We start from the raw sequence: 22,185 nt of genomic DNA on the forward strand, positions 1-22,185 counted from the left end.
AAAGTTGTTATAAACCATAAACATCATTCTTTAATAATCACAAAGTTTTTATAAACCATAAACATCATTCTTTAACAATCACAAAAAGTTGACAACAGTTTCTTGACCAAAAGGGCTAAAAGACCAAAATAAAACCATGACAACAAACTACTTCTAAACCATTACATCCAAATGCACAAAAGTGGAGCTAAACTAAAAGATAAGTTTTTAAACAAAATACACTAATTCATGCATTGATTGCCACCTCCATTCCCTCCTTGACTGCTTCATGTATTCCCTCCTTGACTACTTCCTGAATTCCCTCCTTGATTGCTTCATGCAATCCCTCCATCACCCTTGTAAGTCCTGGAGTTATGACCCCTATTGTTGCATTTCCCACACTTGACACTAACAAACTTTCTGGTGAGATTTTCAGGTTCACTTCCACCATGCTTATGCATCTGACTATCATATTTTTCATATGCACTTCTCTTTCTCTCACTCTTTGGTCTTCTAGGTTGAATGTGTTGTCGTGATGGTGTTAATTGAAATGGACTGGTACTTTTTGGCCACATGGCTCTACCCTTTATAGGTTCCATAGTGTAAGAGTAAGCCTCATTCCAAGTTTGAAGCCAATACACTTTGTTGACATAAGTGTAAAGCTCCCCAAGTTTGTCTCCACTATCAACCATTTCATGTATTGTAGCTATGACATGTTTGCATGGAATCCCATTCAACTCCCACTTTCTGCATGTACATGACATATTTGTCATGTTAACCACATGATGGTCATGCCAAGGACCATAAACTTCATACTTTGCAGTCCCATTCCATCTAGCCCTATATTGGACTGAAGCTTCCCTATTTCTCTCAAGTAACTTTGATGTTGTTGGAGTGAGTGGACCTGGAGCTTTAGACATCACTTTCTTCACATTGCAGATCCTCTTCATAAGGTACTGCCTGATGTACTCAAGACAACTTATGATAGGCTTATTCCTACCATGAATAAGCTTAATGTTGAAAACCTCACACAAATTGTTGAGCAATATATCTGATCCTGCTCTGCCTGTATTAAACAAGAACATTAAATCAAATAAGTCAAATACAATAGCACTAGTAAAGCTTCACCTAAGGCAAGGAATATAACCTGAAAAGTGGCTTATGGCCCAATGGTGAGGGGGTATTTTCTTCAACCACTCAAAAGCATCCTTATCAAACTTGCTAAGGTCATTCATGTAGTGTTCAAATTTTGGTATTGTGGTTGTTGTTGCACACTTCCATAAGTGATCTTTATACTCTTTTGTTTTCCATTTTTCCTCATTTTCTCATAAATATGCCTTAGACAGAAACGATGCTCAGCTTGTGGGTACAGTTGTGCAATAGCAGGTAAGAGTCCCTGTAAAAGATTATCCCACATAATCATTCCAACATTCATATACAAATGAACTAATAGTTATACAAAAAGAAGAAAATAGTACCTTTTGTCTATCACTCATGAAAGTAAATTTAGAATTTGAGTACAACTCTAACTCATCTCCTAAGCATTCTAGAAACCATTTCCAGCTACTCATATTTTCAGTCTCAACAATGGCATATGCAAGTGGGTATATGCCATTGTTTGAATCCAATCCAACTGCAGTGAGTACTTGGCCTGGAAATGGTATTTTCATAAAAGCACCATCTAGTCCGAGAATATCTCTTAAGCCTGCTTTAAACCCTTTCTTTAATGCCCCTAAGAAAATATACACCCTTTTAAACTGCCTTGTTTCTCTAGCACTGTTAGGCTCATTAACAACCTCAAGCTTCACAGTTGTATCCACATTAGTTGGTTGTAGTTCCGTAAGATAATCTCTTAACACCTCGTATTGCTTTGTGTAGTCATCGGTCACTTGCTTTGTAGCTATTGCTTTTGCCCTCTGTACTTTGTGTACGGACTCACCAACTTGAAGCCTTTTCTGAACTTGGTCTTGAATGCTTCGAAGGGGTACTGTAGGGTTAGACTCGACCATGTATAAGATTTATGTGGATATATACTTCGCAGTGCAAGCCCTAAGTTTTCTAGTTTGAAAAGAAGTATGTTTGTCCAATAAAGTTTTCACATACCAATAATCACTATCTTTTGACCTTGAAGTCTGCATTGACCAAGATCAATTCACTTTATTACCCTTACCTACCCCACTTGCATTTACATTAGGTACATTACCTTTACATATAACCCTAAGCCTTTTTTTCATTTTTCTTGAACCCAAGATTCCTTTTAGTCTCAATGGCAAGTTTGTTGACCTTGTCCTTAATTTCCTTTTTACTTTTATACTTTTGACCCACTTGAAAAGTAACTGCATGGACTTCACCAAGAGAGCACTTCTTCTCCTTCACCATTTGTAAATATTGCTTTCCTCCTCTCATCATCGGTATCTTCACCTAAGGAGTCCCATTCATCATAATCAATTACTTCAACATCTTCAATATCTTCAGTATCAACATCTTCATTTTCAGTCTCAACACCCTTTCCTCTGTCAACATACTCAACATCTAGATCAACATTCATATAGAAATCACTCATGTCCACCTCAATATCACTTACATAATTTTCTTTATCTTCAAGAAAGTCACTATCTTCCTCACTCCCTTCACTACTCCTTCACTACCTCCTTCACTACACCCTTCACTACACACTTTACTACACCCTTCACCAAGCCCTTCACAAACTCCATCACTTTCAAATTGAACTTCACCAAGTCCTGCACCAAGTTCTGCACCAACTCCCATACTCTGATCATTACGTTCATTAAAAGTATATTGATCAAACAAAGGATCAAAGTCTTCAAATTGAAATACCTGGGTATCAAAGGTATCAAACACTTCTGTATTTAATTATTGTTCACTAAGATTTGCACCTTCATCATGAACTTTTGTATCTTGATCACCAACAAGTGCACCTTGATCATGAATTTATGTACCTTGATCACCAATAGTTGCACCTTCATTACCAATTTCAACATGTGCATCTTGATCACCAACAGTTGCAGTGTGTTCCAAGTTGAAACACAATTTCTTACTACATGATTGACTCCCTTCAACTAACCTCAATCTCATATTCTTATTGTATTCTGGTGTCTTATACCTTACCAAACACAATTCAAGATTTGGGACATCTTCCTGGTTTTGGTTTACTAGATGCAAATCAACCACTGCTGAATTTGATTTTGGTAAGGGCACATCATCTGCTATTTCCTCAATTATGACCCTAGGTTTAACTCTTGGAGACTGTCACACCCCCAAACCTGAACGGCGGAAACGTTCGGGGGCGGATGACTTCATGTGGTAGCGTAACAATAGAATACATAGTAAAGAAAGCAATACAACCATCATATATATAATTGAAAGTTTACATTTGTCAAAAAGTTACATGTTCAAAACCAATTACAATATGATGTCGAAATATGAGATTAAACTGGCGCCGCAACATCCCTTCATCAAAAGCATAATGATACCTGAAATTACTGATTTCCTGGGACATACAAGTAATTTTGAAAGAGTAGATCAACATTTAAGCTGGTGAGTTTCATAAGTATTTAAATGACAATGTTTGTATGTAATGAAATGTTTTGTCCTTGTTTGTTTGTGTTTAGAAAATCCTATATTTCCTACTAGTATAAAAGTAGCCTTCTCTCAAGACAAATGTTTGTTTCTAAAATGTATGTAAGTGTGAAATAACAATTGTGTTTGAAAACCTTGTAAATCAATGCATTTTTAATACCCCATGTGAGTTTTATAAGCATACTATTGACTCAGAATGCCTATACACAACGTTCTTCAGGCGTTGGAATGTTATGACGTTTGTTACCCCAAACGGTGGACTGTAGCTAACAGTCAGGGCGCAGGTTGTCAAGCCCGTATAGATCTATACACAAACACCATGCTCCCCCTCCAAGGGATTCTGGTATATAATACAGGACTTGAAATGTGTACTCGAACGTACGTGAAGTTTATGTCTCACAAAACCGTGGTATAAAAATAGATTTACGTGTTAAAATGTTCGTTTGTTCTTGTATATGAAAGTGACTTCTTGAAAATCAAGTTTCTAGTATGTAAAAGTTAGCAATATCCTTGTAAAACTATATCTATTATAGTTTTCTAAAAGTGTGTCTCGTTTGTTTAGAAATACCTAGAAAAGGAATCACTTGTTATGAAAGTATAGATTTTTGTAGAGCCTAAGATAGACAAGTATACATAAAATCTAAGAAAATGTTTAGTTTATACATGCATTACAAGAATTTATATTTCAAAAGATAGAGTTCTGTTGTAACATATTTTATGTACGAAAGTTTCCTATAAAGTTTATAAATCACATGTGATTTGGATATATAAAAGCATATAAAATAATTCTTTATGTAACACACGATAATACTTGTGTGTTTTACTTGTATTCCCCCCCTTGAAAGCATATAAAAGCATTTAGAATATCTTAAAAAGGTTAATTAAGGGGGTATGAAACTCACTTGAAAGTTTGAAGATAGCGAGATGGAAAACCGGGCAGAGTTTCGTCTTGAGAAACGGATTTTTCTCGGGATTCTCGGGAATCTCGGGAGTAAAATCGACCCTCGGGACTTGAGCAAAAAGACCAGAGCTTCGGGTTTGAACGGGCACGGAAATTGAGGCAAGATCGTGAGAGAAAGGAGAGAAATGGGGTGATTTTTCCGGAACCCTCGCATTTCTATTTATAGGGGGTCTGAGAAGCCTCGGTACGTGGGGCGTACGCTCGTACGCAGCGCGTACGCGTACGTCATGCATGAGCGAGTCCTCGACTGCCTCGGCTTCGGATGGGACGGATCGGATGGGACGGGTCGGATGGGGCAGGTCGGTAGCTTCGCATAGGGGCGACGTGGACGGATCGAGACCAAGGCCCTCGGGTACGCGGGGCGTACGAGGTTACGCAACGCGTAACTCGGATGAGGACGCTGACTCTTCCTTCGGATATTACCGGATTTTTGATTTAAATATATATATAAATTATTTAATAAACTTCAAAAAATCATATCTCCTTCATACGAACTCCGTTTTCGATGGTCTTTATATCCACGCGAAGGTGAGACTACGCTCTACAACTTTCGTTTAGACTCCGTTGGCAAATTCCGAAATTATTTTTATTATTTAATTATAAAATGACGTGATTAAGGAATTTCTTTAAAAATTCATAACGTCTTTATCTGACGTCGGTTTTTGCCAGACTTTTTACCGCTGAAATACCATTGTCGAGACCTTCGATTCTCGTTTAGGTAATTTCGGCCAAAAGTCGCTCGATCTCCGATTTGAGTTTTTAGCTGTCTGTTGCTAAGCCGAACTTGGAAAAATCTTAACTTCAATATACGAAGTCGGATTTGGGCGTTCTTTTTACGTACGATCATTGTTTAATGACATTTAAACATATAGGGAATTTAAATAGAACTTTTTGGACAATTTATTATCAAAGTTAATTTTATTAACTCAAAAGTGGTTACAATACTTGATTTTTTAGGTCATTACAAAGAGTTGAAATATCGGGTTATCACAGAGACATAAAGTATGTAAGTAACTTAGTTTCGTTATGTTCAGTGTATACCTTGATGATCTTATGATGTTCAATCATCAATGTACTGTGCAATACTAAGTACATCAACGTCATTCCATAGAGCTCTAAGACCAAACTCCAAATCTCCATTTGGCAGTTGATAGTGGTAGTTAGGGTTGCAAACGAGCAAAGCTACTCGCGATCGGCTCGTTAAAAGCTCGACTCGAAACCGGTTTTAAATGAGCCCGAGCTCGAGCTTAATATTAAGCTCGTTTAATAAACGATCTCGAGCCTATGTCACTAAGCTCGATTAGGCTCGCGAGCCTAAACGAGCCTTTATATAATATAATTTCTTATTATTTTCATATATTAAAATAAAAGCATATTTGGGAAATTATGGATTTTGGGTATTAATAAACGAGCTTCTTAACGAGCTTAAGCCGAGCTTAAGTTTATTTAGGCACATCAAAGTTAATTTTATTAACTCAAAAGTGGTTACAATACTTGACTTTTTAGGTCATTACAAAGAGTTGAAATATCGGGTTGTCACATCATCCCCCCGTTAGAGGGAATTTCGTCCCGGAATTTAAAGTAGTAAAGATACTAGTGAACATGAAAGAGATGAGGGTACTTTTGTTTCATCTGATCTTCGCGTTCCCATGTGAATTCAGGTCCCCGCTTGGCGTTCCAGCGAACCTTCACGATGGGTATGCGACTTTGTTTTGTTTGCTTGACCTCTCGGTCCATGATTTCTACTGGTTCTTCCACAAAGTTGAGATCTCGATCTCGTCGAGTGGAATAACAAGAGTCTCATCGGACAGACACTTTTTCAAGTTCGAGACGTGGAATGTTGGATGTATGTTACTAAGTTCACGCGGTAGGTTAAGCTTGTAATCCACAGGGCCGATTCTGGCAAGAATCTCGAAAGGCCCTATGTATCTTGGATTTAGTTTCCCATGCTTTCCAAAGCGTATTAAACCCTTCCACGGTGAGACCTTTAATAAAACGTGGTCTCCTACCTGGAATCCCAAAGGTTTCCTCCTTTGGTCAGCGTAGCTTTTCTGTCGGTCTGTAGAGGCTTTCAATCGCTCACGAATCTGAACGATCTTCTCTGTCGTTTCTCGTATGATTTCCGGACCGGTAAGAGTGCTTTCAGGAACTCTTCCTTTAGCTAACTGGGTATCGCCAACTTCAGTCCAGCACAGAGGGGATCTGCACTTTCGACCATAGAGGGCTCCGAACGGAGCAGCCTTTATGCTTATATGATAACTATTGTTGTATGAAAATTCGACAAGGGGTAAATGGATATCCCATGCCTTTCCAAAGTCAATCACACAGGCTCTTAGCATATCTTCTAAAGTTTGTATCGTTCTCTCACTTTTCCCATATGTTTGTGGGTGGTAGGCTGTACTCATGTCTAGCCTAGTCCCCAGGGAATTTTGTAGTGATTGCCAGATTCTTGAAGTGAATCTACTATCTCTATCGGAGATAATGGATATCGGAACACCATGCAGTCGCACTACTTCCCTTAAGTAAGTTCTTGTAAGCTTTTCCATTTTGTCAGTCTCCTTGATGGGTAGGAAATGTGAGGATTTGGTTAATCTGTCGACGATGACCCATATGGTATCGAGTCCACTCATCGTCTTGGGTAACTTGGTTATGAAGTCCATAGTAATTCGCTCCCATTTCCATTCTGGTATCTCCGGTTGTTGTAGTAATCCTGACGGTTTCTGATACTCAACCTTAACCTTAGCGCAAGTAAGGCATTTACTTACGAAGGTAGCAATTTCTGCTTTCATGTTAGGCCACCAGTACAGTTTCTTAAGATCCAGATACATTTTATCCGAACCTGGGTGAACGGAATATCTTGAGTTGTGTGCTTCGGTCATGACTACGTTTCTAAAACCACCATGTTTCGGGGTCCAGATTCGGTCCATGAGATAGTAGGCTCTGCCACCCTTGACTTCTAGATTCTTTTCCATTCCTCGCAGGGATTCACTCGCCGCATTTTCAGGTTGCAAACCTTCCATTTGTGCCGCCTTAATTTGTGTGGATAAGTGGGAATGGATAGTCATAGTCAGAGATTTGACCCTCCGACCAGTGTATTCCTTTCGACTGAGGGCGTCAGCTACCACGTTGGCCTTGCTAGGATGATAATGAATTTCGCATTCGTAGTCATTTAGTAACTCAACCCATCGTCGTTGTCGCATGTTGAGTTCCTTCTGATCGAAAATGTGTTGAAGGCTCTTGTGATCGGTGAAAATAATACTCTTTGTTCCGTATAAGTAGTGTCTCCAGATCTTCAGAGCAAATACCACTGCTCCTAACTCAAGATCGTGTGTCGTATAGTTCACTTCGTGTGTCTTAAGCTGCCGGGAGGCATAAGAAATAACCCTCCCTCTCTGCATAAGAACACAACCTAGTCCTTGATTTGACGCATCGCAATACATTATGAAGTCTTCTATCCCCTCGGGGTGGGATAGTATCGGTGTGGTGCACAAGGCCTGTTTTAGCGTCTGGAATGCCTTCTCTTGTTTCGCTTCCCAGCCAAAGGCCACGCCTTTCTGGGTTAAGGTAGTAAGAGGTTTCGCAATGCTAGAGAAGTTCTTTATGAATCTGCGATAGTAGCCAGCGAGACCTAGAAATTGACGAATTTCTGTAGGTGTCTTTGGTGTCGACCAGTTCTCAATGGCCTTAATTTTGGAGGGGTCCACGTGTATACCTTTCTCGCTAACAACGTGGCCTAAAAATTCGACTCTTCGAATCCAAAATTCGCATTTAGAGAACTTCGCATAGAGTTTCTCCGTTCGCAGTGTTTCTAGGACTTTTCGTAGGTGCTGACTATGCTCTTCCTCACTTCGGAAGTAGACAAGTATATCATCGATAAAGATGATGACGAACTGATCCAAGTAAGGACGGCATACCCTATTCATTAGGTCCATAAATAATGCTGGTGCATTGGTTAATCCGAACGGCATCACTACAAATTCGTAGTGCCCATAACGAGTTCGGAAAGCTGTCTTTGGAATATCCCCTTCTAGAACTCGTAATTGGTGATATCCGGATCGTAGATCTATCTTTGAGAAGTAGTTTGCTCCTTGAAGTTGGTCGAATAGGTCGTCAATACGGGGTAGAGGATAACGGTTCTTGACAGTAAGTTTGTTCAGCTCTCTGTAGTCGGTGCACATACGGAACGATCCATCTTTCTTCTTTACAAACAGGACCGGTGCTCCCCATGGTGAGAAACTTGGTCTTATAAATCCTTTTTGAAGGAGTTCATTAAGTTGACTGGAAAGTTCCTGCATCTCTGTTGGTGCGAGACGATAAGGTGACTTCGCTACTGGGGTAGCCCCTGGAACTAAGTCGATTTTGAATTCGACTTGGCGTTGTGGTGGTAATCCTGGTAGTTCTTCTGGAAAGATATCGGGAAAGTCGCGTACTACCGAAATGTTCTTGATGTCCTTCAGTTCTTGACTTGTATCAACGATGTGCGCTAGGAATGATCGACAATCCTTCCGCAATCACTTTCGAGCTTGGATGCACGAAATGATGCGAAGGTTTGTATTTGATTTGTCGCCGTAGATAACTAATGTTTCGTTGTTAGGGAGATTAAGACGGACTACTTTCTCAAAGCACATGATGTCGGCTCGAAGAAGACTCAACCAATCCATGCCGACTATGACGTCGAAACTTTTAATTTGGACCGGCATGAGATTGATTGGAAAGGAATGGCCGTCTAAAGTTAACGTACAGCCCATGTATATGCAGTTAGTGTTTTCGGTTTTTCCATTGGCCATCTCTACAGTGAATGATTTTTCTAACTTGCTAGGTTTAGGTTTAAGTAAATGAATAAAGTTTTGACTTATGAAGCTTCTCTCCGCTCCACTATCGAATAATATGCATGCATATGAATTATCGAGAAGGAACATACCAGCAACTACAGTTGGATCAGCTACAGCTTCGTCGTGGCCTATCGCCAAAACTCATCCCATACCGTCGGTGCCTGCTGCCTTAGGGCAGTTCCTCTTGTAGTGGCCCACCTCGCCACAACCGTAGCAAGTCTGGCCTACACCCGTACTGGGAACTTGAGTGATCGGTTTTGCGGGGTCCTTGCAGAAACGGGCTGTGTGTCCCTTTCTGTTGCAGTTGGCGCACTGCATTTCCCGGCAAGGTCCATGGTGGTGGTAAGTGCATTTGGTGCACTTTGGAAGGTTACCCACATAAGGCTTTGTGGGGTAGGGATTTGTAGGAGCTGTAGTAGGTACAGTGGCAGCATTCACTGAAACCAGTTGTTTCTTTGCGGATTCTTGGGAAGACCCACCCTTCCCTTTATTCCATACTCTCTTCCTGTTGTTGTTGTTGTTTTGTTATTGTTGTTGTTGTTGTTGTTCCCTTTTTGTGGTTCTGGTGCAGAAACGGTTGAGTTCTGATGACCTCTGTAGTCAATCAGAGATTGTGCCAGTTCCTTAGCACTTTCAAAGGTGTCAGGTTTGGAAGCTAACACGCTTGATCGTAATTGGGGCGTCAGTCCCCAGATGTATCTTTCTATTTTCTTGCTCTCGGGAGCAATCATATCTGGGCAAAGGATTGCCATATCGCAGAATCTGTTGGTATAAGTTGCGATGTCAGTACCAACCATTCCGAGAGTCCATAGTTCGTGTTCGAGCTTTTGAATCTCTCCCCGTGGGCAATATTCTCTCATCATCATGGCTTTTAGGCTCTCCCAGCTTATAGAGTTTGCCACTATCAGGGTAAGTACTTTAACGTGGCCATTCCACCAAGTTAAAGCTCTATCAATAAGGGTGAAAGTTGCAAATTTGACTTTGCTGTGCTCGGGACAGGAGCAGATTTCAAAGACTGACTTTGTCCTTTCAATCCACTGTCTCAGGGCTAACATACCACCAGATCCATAAAACATCCGGGGCTTGGCATTAGTAAAGTCCTTATAGGTGCATTCTCGGGGTGGTCCATGACTCTCGCCATGGTTGGATGGGTGTGTGCCAGATCCCGAGCCATTAGTACTCGAGTTATTGATCTGTGACATGGCAGCTGCTATCGTTGCAGTGACTGCTGCTTGGAACATAACAGCATCAAATTGAGGTGGTGGAGGTGGTGGTGGTACCCACCGTTGTTTCGCCTTGGATTCCTACGCGGAGGTATCCTTCAACTATAGGTTGAAAAGGTAAAGATAAGAATTCCATAGAATAGAGAATTTATGTGTCTCACGAACTAAATTGCTATAGTTCAACAACAGATGCTAGTATAAGTCTTAAAATAGAAGAATGAAAGTTATTTGTAAGACTGAAAGTATGAAACAAGTATTTGGTTTCTCAAAGACTTTTCAAGGTTTGAACAAAATACTCAACGTAGTAATAATAGTGTCACTTATATTAATATAAAAGTTGATACAACGAGCATGAAAATTTGACCCCTATTAGGGTCTCCGATTACAAAGTTCAAGAAATTTAAAGACTTTTAGCCGAGGTCCTAAGCTATAACAAAATTTGAGTCTTTGACAAGCACTACTTGCGACGTAGGTTGCGCTTGGAGCTTGACTCTGCATCTGATTGCTTCGACTCCATTAGACGCCTATCAAAAGTGGCTTGTTGTTCCCTTAGTTCAGCGAGGGCTGCAATCATTTGCGCTTGGGATGCCTCGGTTTGGAGTTGAGCATTGTCTTGTATCTTTTCCAGCCTACGGATGTCAGAAGTGTGAACCTGCACTTCCACGTTGACATCCTGGAGTCGGCTAGCTTGAACTCCGGACTGATAGGACTGATTGGCTAGCTTACCCACCATTACCGGGAGTGCCCGATCAGCCGAACCTCCGTCGCGGACATCATAGAAGTCCCGGCACATGCCGTATGGAGGACGTAAGTTCTGTTGTTGGCTCCAATGATGGAGGTGACTTCCCCAGACGGGAGTCGGTCCTTGAAAGTTCCTTACGAAGACGGGAGGTTGAACTGGTGGTGGATCGATCACTTCCGGTTCTAATTCGGTACCGGAGTCATCATCCACTTCTATGGGTTCCTCGTCCTCTTCGGGATCATCTTCGACCCATCCTCCGTTGCCTTGGTTGGGAAAGTAGGGGTCGCCGGGGTGGTGAAATCCAGCCATTTGACTGTACGAGAAATAGGGTTATAGGAGTTGAATAAAGTTGAAACTTGCAAAACATGTAAGTTAAACTAGTTTAGGTAGCAAATACTCCTATAGTATTTAAATTCTTGTGTTTGATTCTAGTAACGGTTTGGTAAGTTTTGACTTGTTAGTTACTACGATCATTCCTCGATATACGTTGGTCCAATCTCGGGCAAATATAGTTGATCACGCTATATTTGTCCAAAATCTGATTACATATATCGAGGCTTAATCGTAGTGACAACTTGTCTAAATACTTGTTGTATAGTTAGATATCATGAAAATAATTTGTTGTATGCATGTAATTGTACTTAAATGAACTATCAATTTAAGTTAAACGTAACGCTGCTTAAGCGAAAAAAAATGTTTTGTCAGAGAGTGTTAGTCCTATAAGCATTTATATTTTATATATCTTATGTGGTTCGATATACTTAGTTCACTATAAACATTGCTCTGATACCAATCTGTCACACCCCCAAACCTGAACGGCGGAAACGTTCGGGGGCGGATGACTTCATGTGGTAGCGTAACAATAGAATACATAGTAAAGAAAGCAATACAACCATCATATATATAATTGAAAGTTTACATTTGTCAAAAAGTTACATGTTCAAAACCAATTACAATATGATGTCGAAATATGAGATTAAACTGGCGCCGCAGCATCCCTTCATCAAAAGCATAATGATACCTGAAATTACTGATTTCCTGGGACATACAAGTAATTTTGAAAGAGTAGATCAGCATTTAAGCTGGTGAGTTTCATAAGTATTTAAATGACAATGTTTGTATGAAATGAAATGTTTTGTCCTTGTTTGTTTGTGTTTAGAAAATCCTATATTTCCTACTAGTATAAAAGTAGCCTTCTCTCAAGACAAATGTCTGTTTCTAAAATGTATGTAAGTGTGAAATAACCAATGTGTTTGAAAACCTTGTAAATCAATGCATTTTTAATATCCCATGTGAGTTTTATAACCATACTATTGACTCGGAATGCCTATACACAACGTTCTTCAGGCGTTGGAATGTTATGACGTTTGTTACCCCAAACGGTGGACTGTAGCTAACAGTCAGCACGCGGGTTGTCAAGCCCGTATAGATCTATACACAAACACCATGCTCCCCCTCCAAGGGATTCTGGTATATAATACAGGACTTGAAATGTGTACTCGAACGTACGTGAAGTTTATGTCTCACAAAACCGTGGTATAAAAATAGATTTACGTGTTAAAATGTTCGTTTGTTCTTGTATATGAAAGTGACTTCTTGAAAATCAAGTTTCTAGTATGTAAAAGTTAGCAATATCCTTGTAAAACTATACCTATTATAGTTTTCTAAAAGTGTGTCTCGTTTGTTTAGAAATACCTAGAAAAGGAATCACTTGTTATGAAAGTATAGATTTTTGTAGAGCCTAAGATAGACAAGTATACATAAAATCTAAGAAAATGTTTAGTTTATACATGCATTACAAGAATTTATATTTCAAAAGATAGAGTTCTATTGTAACATATTTTATATACGAAAGTTTCCTATAAAGTTTATAAATCACATGTGATTTGGATATATAAAAGCATATAAAATAATTCTTTATGTAACACACGATAATACTTGTGTGTTTTACTTGTATTCCCCCCCTTGAAAGCATATAAAAGCATTTAGAATATCTTAAAAAGGTTAATTAAGGGGGTATGAAACTCACTTGAAAGTTTGAAGATAGCGAGATGGAAAACCGGGCAGAGTTTCGTCTTGAGAAACGGATTTTTCTCGGGATTCTCGGGAATCTCGGGAGTAAAATCGACCCTCGGGACTTGAGCAAAAAGACCAGAGCTTCGGGTTTGAACGGGCACGGAAATTGAGGCAAGATCGTGAGAGAAAGGAGAGAAATGGGGTGATTTTTCCGGAACCCTCGCATTTCTATTTATAGGGGGTCTGAGAAGCCTCGGTACGTGGGGCGTACGCTCGTACGCAGCGCGTACGCGTACGTCATGCATGAGCGAGTCCTCGACTGCCTCGGCTTCGGATGGGACGGATCGGATGGGACGGGTCGGATGGGGCAGGTCGGTAGCTTCGCATAGGGGCGACGTGGATGGATCGAGACCAAGGCCCTCGGGTACGCGGGGCGTACGAGGTTACGCAGCGCGTAACTCGGATGAGGACGCTGACTCTTCCTTCGGATATTACCGGATTTTTGATTTAAATATATATATAAATTATTTAATAAACTTCAAAAAATCATATCTCCTTCATACGAACTCCGTTTTCGATGGTCTTTATATCCACGCGAAGGTGAGACTACGCTCTACAACTTTCGTTTAGACTCCGTTGGCAAATTCCGAAATTATTTTTATTATTTAATTATAAAATGACATGATTAAGGAATTTCTTTAAAAATTCATAACGTCTTTATCTGACGTCGGTTTTTGCCAGACTTTTTACCGCTGAAATACCATTGTCGAGACCTTCGATTCTCGTTTAGGTAATTTCGGCCAAAAGTCGCTCGATCTCCGATTTGAGTTTTTAGCTGTCTGTTGCTAAGCCGAACTTGGAAAAATCTTAACTTCAATATACGAAGTCGGATTTGGGCGTTCTTTTTACGTACGATCATTGTTTAATGACATTTAAACATAGAGGGAATTTAAATAGAACTTTTTGGACAATTTATTATCAAAGTTAATTTTATTAACTCAAAAGTGGTTACAATACTTGACTTTTTAGGTCATTACAAAGAGTTGAAATATCGGGTTATCACAGAGACATAAAGTATGTAAGTAACTTAGTTTCGTTATGTTCAGTGTATACCTTGATGATCTTATGATGTTCAATCATCAATGTACTGTGCAATACTAAGTACATCAACGTCATTCCATAGAGCTCTAAGACCAAACTCCAAATCTCCATTTGGCAGTTGATAGTGGTAGTTAGGGTTGCAAACGAGCAAAGCTACTCGCGAGCTACTTGGGATCGGCTCGTTAAAAGCTCGACTCGAAACCGGTTTTAAACGAGCCCGAGCTCGAGCTCGAGCTTAATATTAAGCTCGTTTAATAAACGATCTCGAGTCTATGTCACTAAGCTCGATTAGGCTCGCGAGCCTAAACGAGCCTTTATATAATATAATTTCTTATTATTTTCATATATTAAAATAAAAGCATATTTGGGAAATTATGGATTTTGGGTATTAATAAACGAGCTTCTTAACGAGCTTAAGCCGAGCTTAAGTTTATTTAGGCACATCAAACGAAAAATGAGTCGAGCCCGAGCCCGAGTCGAGCTTGTATAATTATTTACGAGCTCGAGCCGAGCTTAGTAAAAGAAAGCTCAAATCGAGCCGAGCTCGAGCTCGAGCCTCGTATAACTTAAACGAGCCCGAGCCGAGCCTAGCCAAGCTCGGGCTCGGCTCGACTCGTTTGCACCCCTAGTGGTAGTAAATGACTGGCGGTACCTCATAACCAAACTTTATCATCACCTCGTCCAACTCATGCACAGAGAACTCATCCATGTCTACCAAGTCGATGTGGTCTAATTTTCCTTCAATGTAGCTTATCCCTGGGAATTTTATGAACCTCCCTCCATGATGGAGCTCAATAGTGAACATCGTGGGATATCCTTCTATAAAAATCATGAACCAAACCAAAAAAACATTACTTTATACGGATTGTAAAAGATTTTTTTGTTTTAAAGAAATATGTAAGAAACAGAGTACGTTACCGTAAATCCGGATTGCATCAAAACACTGATTTCTTGGCCTGATTTCCCACATTTGGAGCATACTTGTGGATTCGAACTTACGATTGAAGTTGATGATCAAATGCAAGATTTCAAGGAACGATTAGGGCGTTTGATCAACAAAGTGGGTTTAGTGGGTAGAGAGTGAAATGTCATTAACTATGTATATCCTTCAATATGGCGGTAATCGATGACATAGAGGTGGAAAGACGAAAATATCCTCGTCTATATTGTAGGTAATGGAATATATGGACGAAGGTTAGTGTGAGGGACCAAAGTCAATAGAAATATACAATTTTGGATCGGTGGTGCACCAAAGTATCGTTTTGGACCAAAGTCGTATAATTTTGCCAACCACGGGGACAATTTTTACAATTTTGTCTTTTAATTTTAATACTACTATTCCGTTCTAGATTCCAAGTCCAAATGATTTCTTATAGTTAACTAAATTCCAATCCCAAGCCCTATCCAACAAGAACGTTAAAATTGTTGACATAAGCCGTCCTCACCTACGTTGCAACTTGCAACATAAAACATAAAATCATGTGCGTAAAATCCCACTATCATAAACCACCTTCCCAGAAACCACCGTTTTCCTCATGTCAACCAAAGTAGGGAAAATAGATTAATAATCCAAACCAGGTGAATGAACCTTTCCCAATTCTTCCACCTATATATACCTCTCCCTATCATTAATCATCAACCGAAAACAGTACCGGATTTTGTTCCAAATATAAACTATCAGACTTGAAAACATTTGATTCAATTTTGAAAAAGAGTTATGGGAAATGATGGATTTGATTCCGATTTTGCTCTTCTTGAGTCTATTCGCCGTCATCTGTTAGATGATTCCACCATGAATTCCATCAGTGGAGCTCCACCGATGAATTGCCGGACCAACACCTTGTTTCCTTGCTTGTCGGACACCTGGGGTGAATTACCCTTAAAACAGAACGATTCTGATGACATGTTAATAGCTCGGTTTCTTCACGAAACGTTGGATTTCGAGAGCCTGCTGTCGCCGGGAAAGACAATGATACCAAACATCGCCACTGTTAAATCTGAGCCGGAGGTTTTTGTGGGATCGCCGGAGATTTCAAGTTATGAAAATGGATCGCCGCCGCAGACGGTGGGAGTTGATGATGTGACGCAACAGAAGGGGAAACATTACAGGGGTGTGCGACGACGGCCTTGGGGTAAATTCGCGGCTGAAATTCGGGATCCGGCGAAGAATGGTGCTCGGGTGTGGCTAGGGACGTTTGAGACGGCGGAAGATGCGGCGTTTGCATATGACAGGGCGGCGTATAAGATGCGTGGTTCTCGTGCTTTACTAAATTTCCCACTCAGAATTAATTCTGGTGAGCCGGAGCCGGTACGAATAACCTCAAAACGGAAAGCAACTTCGCCGGCGAGCTCACTGGAATATCGATCGCCAAAGAGGACAAATAGTTAGCAGTTGATGATGGATGCTGACTGTGACTATGGAATGTGGATCACTTTTTTTTTTAATTTATTATTTTATCGCGTGTAAATGGCTGTTTTTTGTGCATAAATGACAAATTTATTATTTTTTATTCATACAAAATCCAACTAATTTTCCTTAATTCACGGACATCTCCATCTCCATGCTTAATAAAAACCTTCCTTACATGTCACATGTCCTCCTTATAAACTAGAACTCTGCCACGTGTCATTCTCTCCCGCTTTTTAACCAATTTCTCCCGTCAATTTTCAATATCAAAATGAATAAACAAGAAATCTGCCACGATTCCTAAAATTTAGGAGCTTTTTATGATAACTTTCCTTGTATTCCTGCATTCAATCATTAATATAATTAATAATTAATAAAATTAATAATTCCTGCATTGGATTTGAAATTCAAATTGATCTGAAGATTGAAAATCAATTCAAATAAATTAGATTTTTATATCGAACATCTTAATTTGAAATTCAATTCCTTATCTTTTTCCATATATATATGCTGCATAATAGGAGATGAAATCGATTATTTTTTAATAAAATTAATATTTTCACTTATAAATACCATACGATACACCTAATATACTTTCCAATCTTTGCCGTCTGTCTCAATTCTAAAGCCTCTAAACCCTAAAAGAGTCTGCATTGCAGGTAATTCATCCCATTTTTCTTTTTTCTGCAAATATGATAAATTGTTTATTGTTAGTTTGATTTTTAATGATAAATTCTTCTCCTTCTATTCCTTTCTTCGCTCTTAAAAAAAATTGATTTCCTTTGCTAAACACTATTCATCATCTTCACAAAGTTGCAGGAAAAAAAACTATATTATTTTTTGAACTTTTTTTTAACAGAAAAAATACCATATTAGATTCCTTTATTAAAAGTTATTTTCTGAAAAGTATGTCTACAAAATTGGAGTATATTGCAAACTAAAAATTCATAATTTTGCATATGTATATGTTTTCATCTTTTACTTTCGTCAATAATGTAAGCCAATAAATAACTGATATTCTTTCTTAATACTATTAAAATGTTCAATATACCTTTTTATTATATTATCATATTATATTTGATATATACTAATAACAATTAAGGAAACCTACTTTTTTTTTTGCAGATAAATGGCACCACCAAATCTTATTAAATTCCTTTTTTAAAAGTTATTTTCTGAAAAGTATGTCTACAAAATTGGAGTATATTGCAAACTAAAAATTCATAATTTTGCAGAATAATAAACCATATTTTGATAACAATCAATATGCCCTTTTACTTTTCTGTTTATCTTTTGCATATGTATATGTTTTCATCTTTTACTTTTCTGTTTATGTGTTACTATTCTGATTATGTGTTATATTAAAGGACGATTATGCCATTTCGTGCAGGAAAAACAACTAACATATTTTATGATTACTATAAAAGGATTTATATCCCTTTTTTTAGAAATGTTTATTTTAATAATGATCAATATGCCCTTTTACTTTTATGTTTATCTTTTGCATATGTATATGTTTTCATCTTTTAGTTTTCTGTTTATGTGTTATACTAACAAATATTTTAACATAAATTATCTACTATTGATTATCTTCACAATTTTTTTTTTATAAAAATTAAAAGTTCCCAGTTTATTTTTACTAAATGACGATTTTGACCTTATGTGCAGAAAAAACAATTGATATTCTTTCTTGATACTATTAAAATGATCAATATACCCTTTTATTATATTATTATATTATATTTGATATATACTAATAACAATTAGGGCAACCTACTTTTTTTGGCAGATAAATGGCACCACCAAATCTTACCTTGATAGCTGATGTGGATGTAACTAGGGATGACTTGAATTTCAAACTCCGTGTCATAAACCTTTGGCATCAAATGTCTTTCTACAACAAAGATGAAATTTTTTCAATTGAGTTAATCTTGATGGATGAAGATGTATCCTACAAAAATTAAATTAATATATTTCTTACACATATTTCAATAATTTTAATTACTTTTGAAGTTTTACTCTTTGTATTAAATATTTTTAGGGGAACAAAATCCAAGCTACCATCTCTAAAAGGAACATATATCGATTCAAGAATGTATTAAAGGATGGGATGTCATTTTACATCAAGGGTCCAAACTTTGCAACACTGAAGAGCGGTAGTTTTAAGTTAACTCCTCATTATCAAAAACTGACATTAGTCCAACAAACTGTTGTTACGGAGTGTAACGATTTTTCTGGATCTGAATTTGGGTTTTCATTCGTTGATACGATTGAATTTCAAAAAAGAGGTTTGCCTCATAGTCATATATGTCTGTTTATGCATGCTGACTGCAAGGTTCCTATAGTTGAATATATCGATCCTATTATTTCTGCTGAGATTCCAAATATCAATGATGATCCAGAATTGTATTCACTTGTCAAGGAGTTCATGATTCACGGTCCATGTGGAGCTGAAAATTTGAATTGCCCATGCATGGTTGACAGAAAGTGTTCTAAAAACTTTCCAAAGCTATTTTTTAATCACACTTCAGTTGATTCAAATGGTTTTCCCTTATATAGGAGAAGAGACGATGGACATTTTGTTGAAAAATCTGGTGTTCAATTAGATAACAGAAATGTTGTTCCATACAACAAATATCTATTGAAAAGATATCAAGCACACATTAATGTTGAATGGTGCAATCAAGGATCTTCCATAAAGTATTTGTTTAAATATATAAATAAGAGTCCTGATAGAGCTATTGTTTCTATGGAGCGAACCAATAATGATTCTGATAAAAACGATGTAGCGGATGAAATCAAAGAATACTATGATTGTAGATATATTTCTGCATGTGAAGCATCATGGCAGATTTTTCAATTCGATGTTCATTATAGGCATCCTGCTGTGATTAGACTACCTTTTCATTTTCCTGATCAACAACACGTTGTATATGAGGCAGACGATGACATTGAAGATGTTCTTGATCGCACTTCAAATGCTTCTTCAATGTTCACATCTTGGATGAAGTGTAATGAAATCAATAAAGAAGCACGAAAACTTACATATGTTGAATTTCCTACAAAGTTTGTTTGGAAACGTAAAGGTCTGTTTTGGAAGCCAAGGAAAGTTGAATATGCGATTGGTAGAATTCACTTGGTTTCACCTAAACTTGGAGAAGCATATTTCTTAAGAATTCTTTTAAATAAAGTGAAAGGTCCTAAATCATTTGATGAAATTCGCACAGTCAATGGTCAACTATGTTCATCTTTTAAAGATGTGTGTTATAATCTTGGCCTTTTAGATGATGACAAAGAATTTATTGATGCAATTAAGGAAGCAAGTCTTTCTGGATCTGGTTTTTATCTACGGTTCTTATTTGCTACCATGCTATTTTCCAACAGTTTGTGTAATCCAGAGATTGTTTGGCAAAACACATGGGAATATCTGTCAGATGGAATTCTGTACTATCAACAACAAAGATTAAAGTCTCCAGGTAATCCAAATTTTTCTCATTATTATTAAAAGACTATAATACAAAATTTTAGCATAATTTCAATTACATTTTACATTTTAATCAATTTGTTTTTCATACGTTCTGATTCGTATATTATTTTACCTTAGGTTTATCATTAAACGATCAAATTAAAAACTTGACTTTGTTTGAGATAGAACAAATTTTACTTCGTAACAATTCTAGCCTTAAAGATATGGAAAGATGCCTTACCCAGATGTTGAGTCTGTTTCATCTTCAAACAATCGTCTTATTACCGAGGAGCTAGATTATGATATACCAACTTTAAAGAATGAATTTGATCGGCTGTTTGTTAAATTAACAAATGAGCAACGGGACATTTTTCTAGATATCATGGATACAGTTAAACATAATAAGGGAGGTGTATTCTTTGTTTATGGTTATGGTGGAACTGGTAAGACATTTCTTTGGAAGACAATTTCTACAGCAATTAGAGCTCAAGGTCAGATTGTTTTAAATGTTGCTTCAAGCGGGATAGCTTCATTATTATTGACTGGAGGCAGGACAAGACACTCCCAGTTTATAATTCCCATAAATCTTACTGAGGATTCTTATTGTAGAATAAATCCAAAAAGTGATCTTGCAAGTTTAGTAAGAAAAACCTCATTGATCATTTGGGATGAAGCACCCATGGTACACAAACATGCATTTGAAGCTTTAGATCGAACTCTGAAGGATATATTAAAGTGTGTCAATCCTACGAATTCAAATATTCCATTCGGAGGGAAAGTGATTGTTTTTGGAGGTGATTTCAGACAAATTCTACCTGTTGTTTCGGGTGGCAGTAGACAAAACATTGTTAATGCCTCCTTAAGTTCTTCCTATTTATGGCAACAATGCAAAGTTCATAAATTAACAAAAAACATGAGGTTAACTGTTGGAAGCGATCCGTCTGCTATTGAAAAAATAAGGGATTTTGCAGATTGGCTTTTAGACATAGGAGAAGGTAATCTTGGTGGTCCGAATGACGGTGAAGCGATTGTTGATATTCCACGAGATATTGTTATTACTAATCCACATGATCCTATAGGTTCATTAATCAGTTTTGTATATCCTTCTTTACTGGATAACTTCAACATTGCTGATTATTTTCAAGAAAGAGCAATACTAGCTCCCAAGAATGAAGTTGTCCAAGAAATAAACGATCGTTTGCTGTCATTGTTTCCAGGAGAAAAAAAAAAGAATACTTAAGTTCAGATAGCCTATGCCAATCCGAGTTTGTTCATGATGGGTTTGATGCAAATTTATACTCACCTGATGTTTTAAATGGTCTTAAAGTCTCAGGTCTTCCAAACCATAAGCTCATTTTAAAAGTCGGTGTTCCAGTTATGTTATTGAGAAACATTGATAAAAAAATGGTTTATGTAATGGGACAAGACTACAGGTTAAATCTTTAGCCAAACGTGTTATTGAGGCAGTTATCTTATCTAGAACTAATATTGGAAACCGGACTTTTATTCCAAGAATGTCTTTAACTCCTTCTGAAGACAAGATCCCATTCAAATTCCAAAGAAGCCAATTTTCATTGGTTGTGTGTTTTGCAATGACAATTAATAAGAGCCAAGGACAGTCTTTATCGAAGGTTGGTTTGTTTCTCAAAGAGCCTGTTTTCACACATGGTCAATTATATGTTGCTTTATCTAGAGTTTAAAGCAGAAAAGGATTAAAATTGTTGATTGTAGATAACGATGGTAGACTAACAAATAAAACATCCAATGTTGTGTATAAAAAAGTTTTTAGAAATTTGTAACTAAAACTTTCTACAATTTTATTATTTATCTAAATTTGAGTATTTGTTTTACTTATATT

The 22,185-nt window shown here is 37.8% G+C and overlaps 3 protein-coding genes and 1 pseudogene across 3 annotated transcripts; 3 read left to right on the top strand and 1 right to left on the bottom strand.

The window, feature by feature from the left end:
- Positions 1 to 314: 314 nt before the first annotated feature.
- LOC145060330 (uncharacterized) lies at positions 315 to 1,988 on the bottom strand. The gene is made up of 3 exons (XM_079008018.1): positions 1,458 to 1,988; positions 1,276 to 1,375; positions 315 to 1,045 (listed from the first exon to the last, which is right to left on the bottom strand). The coding sequence occupies exons 1-3, from the start codon at positions 1,986 to 1,988 to the stop codon at positions 315 to 317; spliced, it is 1,362 nt and encodes a 453-aa protein (XP_078864144.1).
- A 14,052-nt stretch (positions 1,989 to 16,040) lies between these two features.
- Positions 16,041 to 16,975, top strand: LOC145057196 (ethylene-responsive transcription factor 1A pseudogene; annotated as a pseudogene).
- Positions 16,976 to 18,654: 1,679 nt separating this feature from the next.
- LOC145060331 (uncharacterized) lies at positions 18,655 to 20,366 on the top strand. The gene is made up of 2 exons (XM_079008019.1): positions 18,655 to 18,807; positions 18,903 to 20,366. Exons 1-2 carry the CDS (start codon positions 18,655 to 18,657, stop codon positions 20,364 to 20,366), a joined length of 1,617 nt encoding a protein of 538 aa, XP_078864145.1.
- A 193-nt stretch (positions 20,367 to 20,559) lies between these two features.
- LOC145060332 (uncharacterized) lies at positions 20,560 to 21,567 on the top strand. The gene has a single exon (XM_079008020.1). It carries the CDS (start codon positions 20,560 to 20,562, stop codon positions 21,565 to 21,567), a length of 1,008 nt encoding a protein of 335 aa, XP_078864146.1.
- Positions 21,568 to 22,185: the final 618 nt, after the last annotated feature.

Source organism: Lactuca serriola, chromosome 6 (genome assembly GCF_051521515.1).
Source record: "Lactuca serriola cultivar US96UC23 chromosome 6, Lser_US96UC23_V15, whole genome shotgun sequence".
In the NCBI taxonomy this organism is placed as follows: Eukaryota; Viridiplantae; Streptophyta; class Magnoliopsida; order Asterales; family Asteraceae; genus Lactuca; species Lactuca serriola.

Bases quoted from the DNA above. Each gene is read 5' to 3' on its own strand.
- LOC145060330 (XM_079008018.1), bottom strand. From the start codon at position 1,988: ATGGTCGAGTCTAACCCTACAGTACCCCTTCGAAGCATTCAAGACCAA. The intron at 1,376-1,457 runs GTACTATTTTCT...AATCTTTTACAG, and splicing joins TCATGAGTGATAGACAAAAG to GGACTCTTACCTGCTATTGC. The intron at 1,046-1,275 runs GTATAAAGATCA...TGTTTAATACAG, and splicing joins GAAAAATGGAAAACAAAAGA to GCAGAGCAGGATCAGATATA.
- LOC145060331 (XM_079008019.1), top strand. From the start codon at position 18,655: ATGGCACCACCAAATCTTACCTTGATAGCTGATGTGGATGTAACTAGG. The intron at 18,808-18,902 runs GTATCCTACAAA...AAATATTTTTAG, and splicing joins TAATCTTGATGGATGAAGAT to GGGAACAAAATCCAAGCTAC.
- LOC145060332 (XM_079008020.1), top strand. From the start codon at position 20,560: ATGCCTTACCCAGATGTTGAGTCTGTTTCATCTTCAAACAATCGTCTT.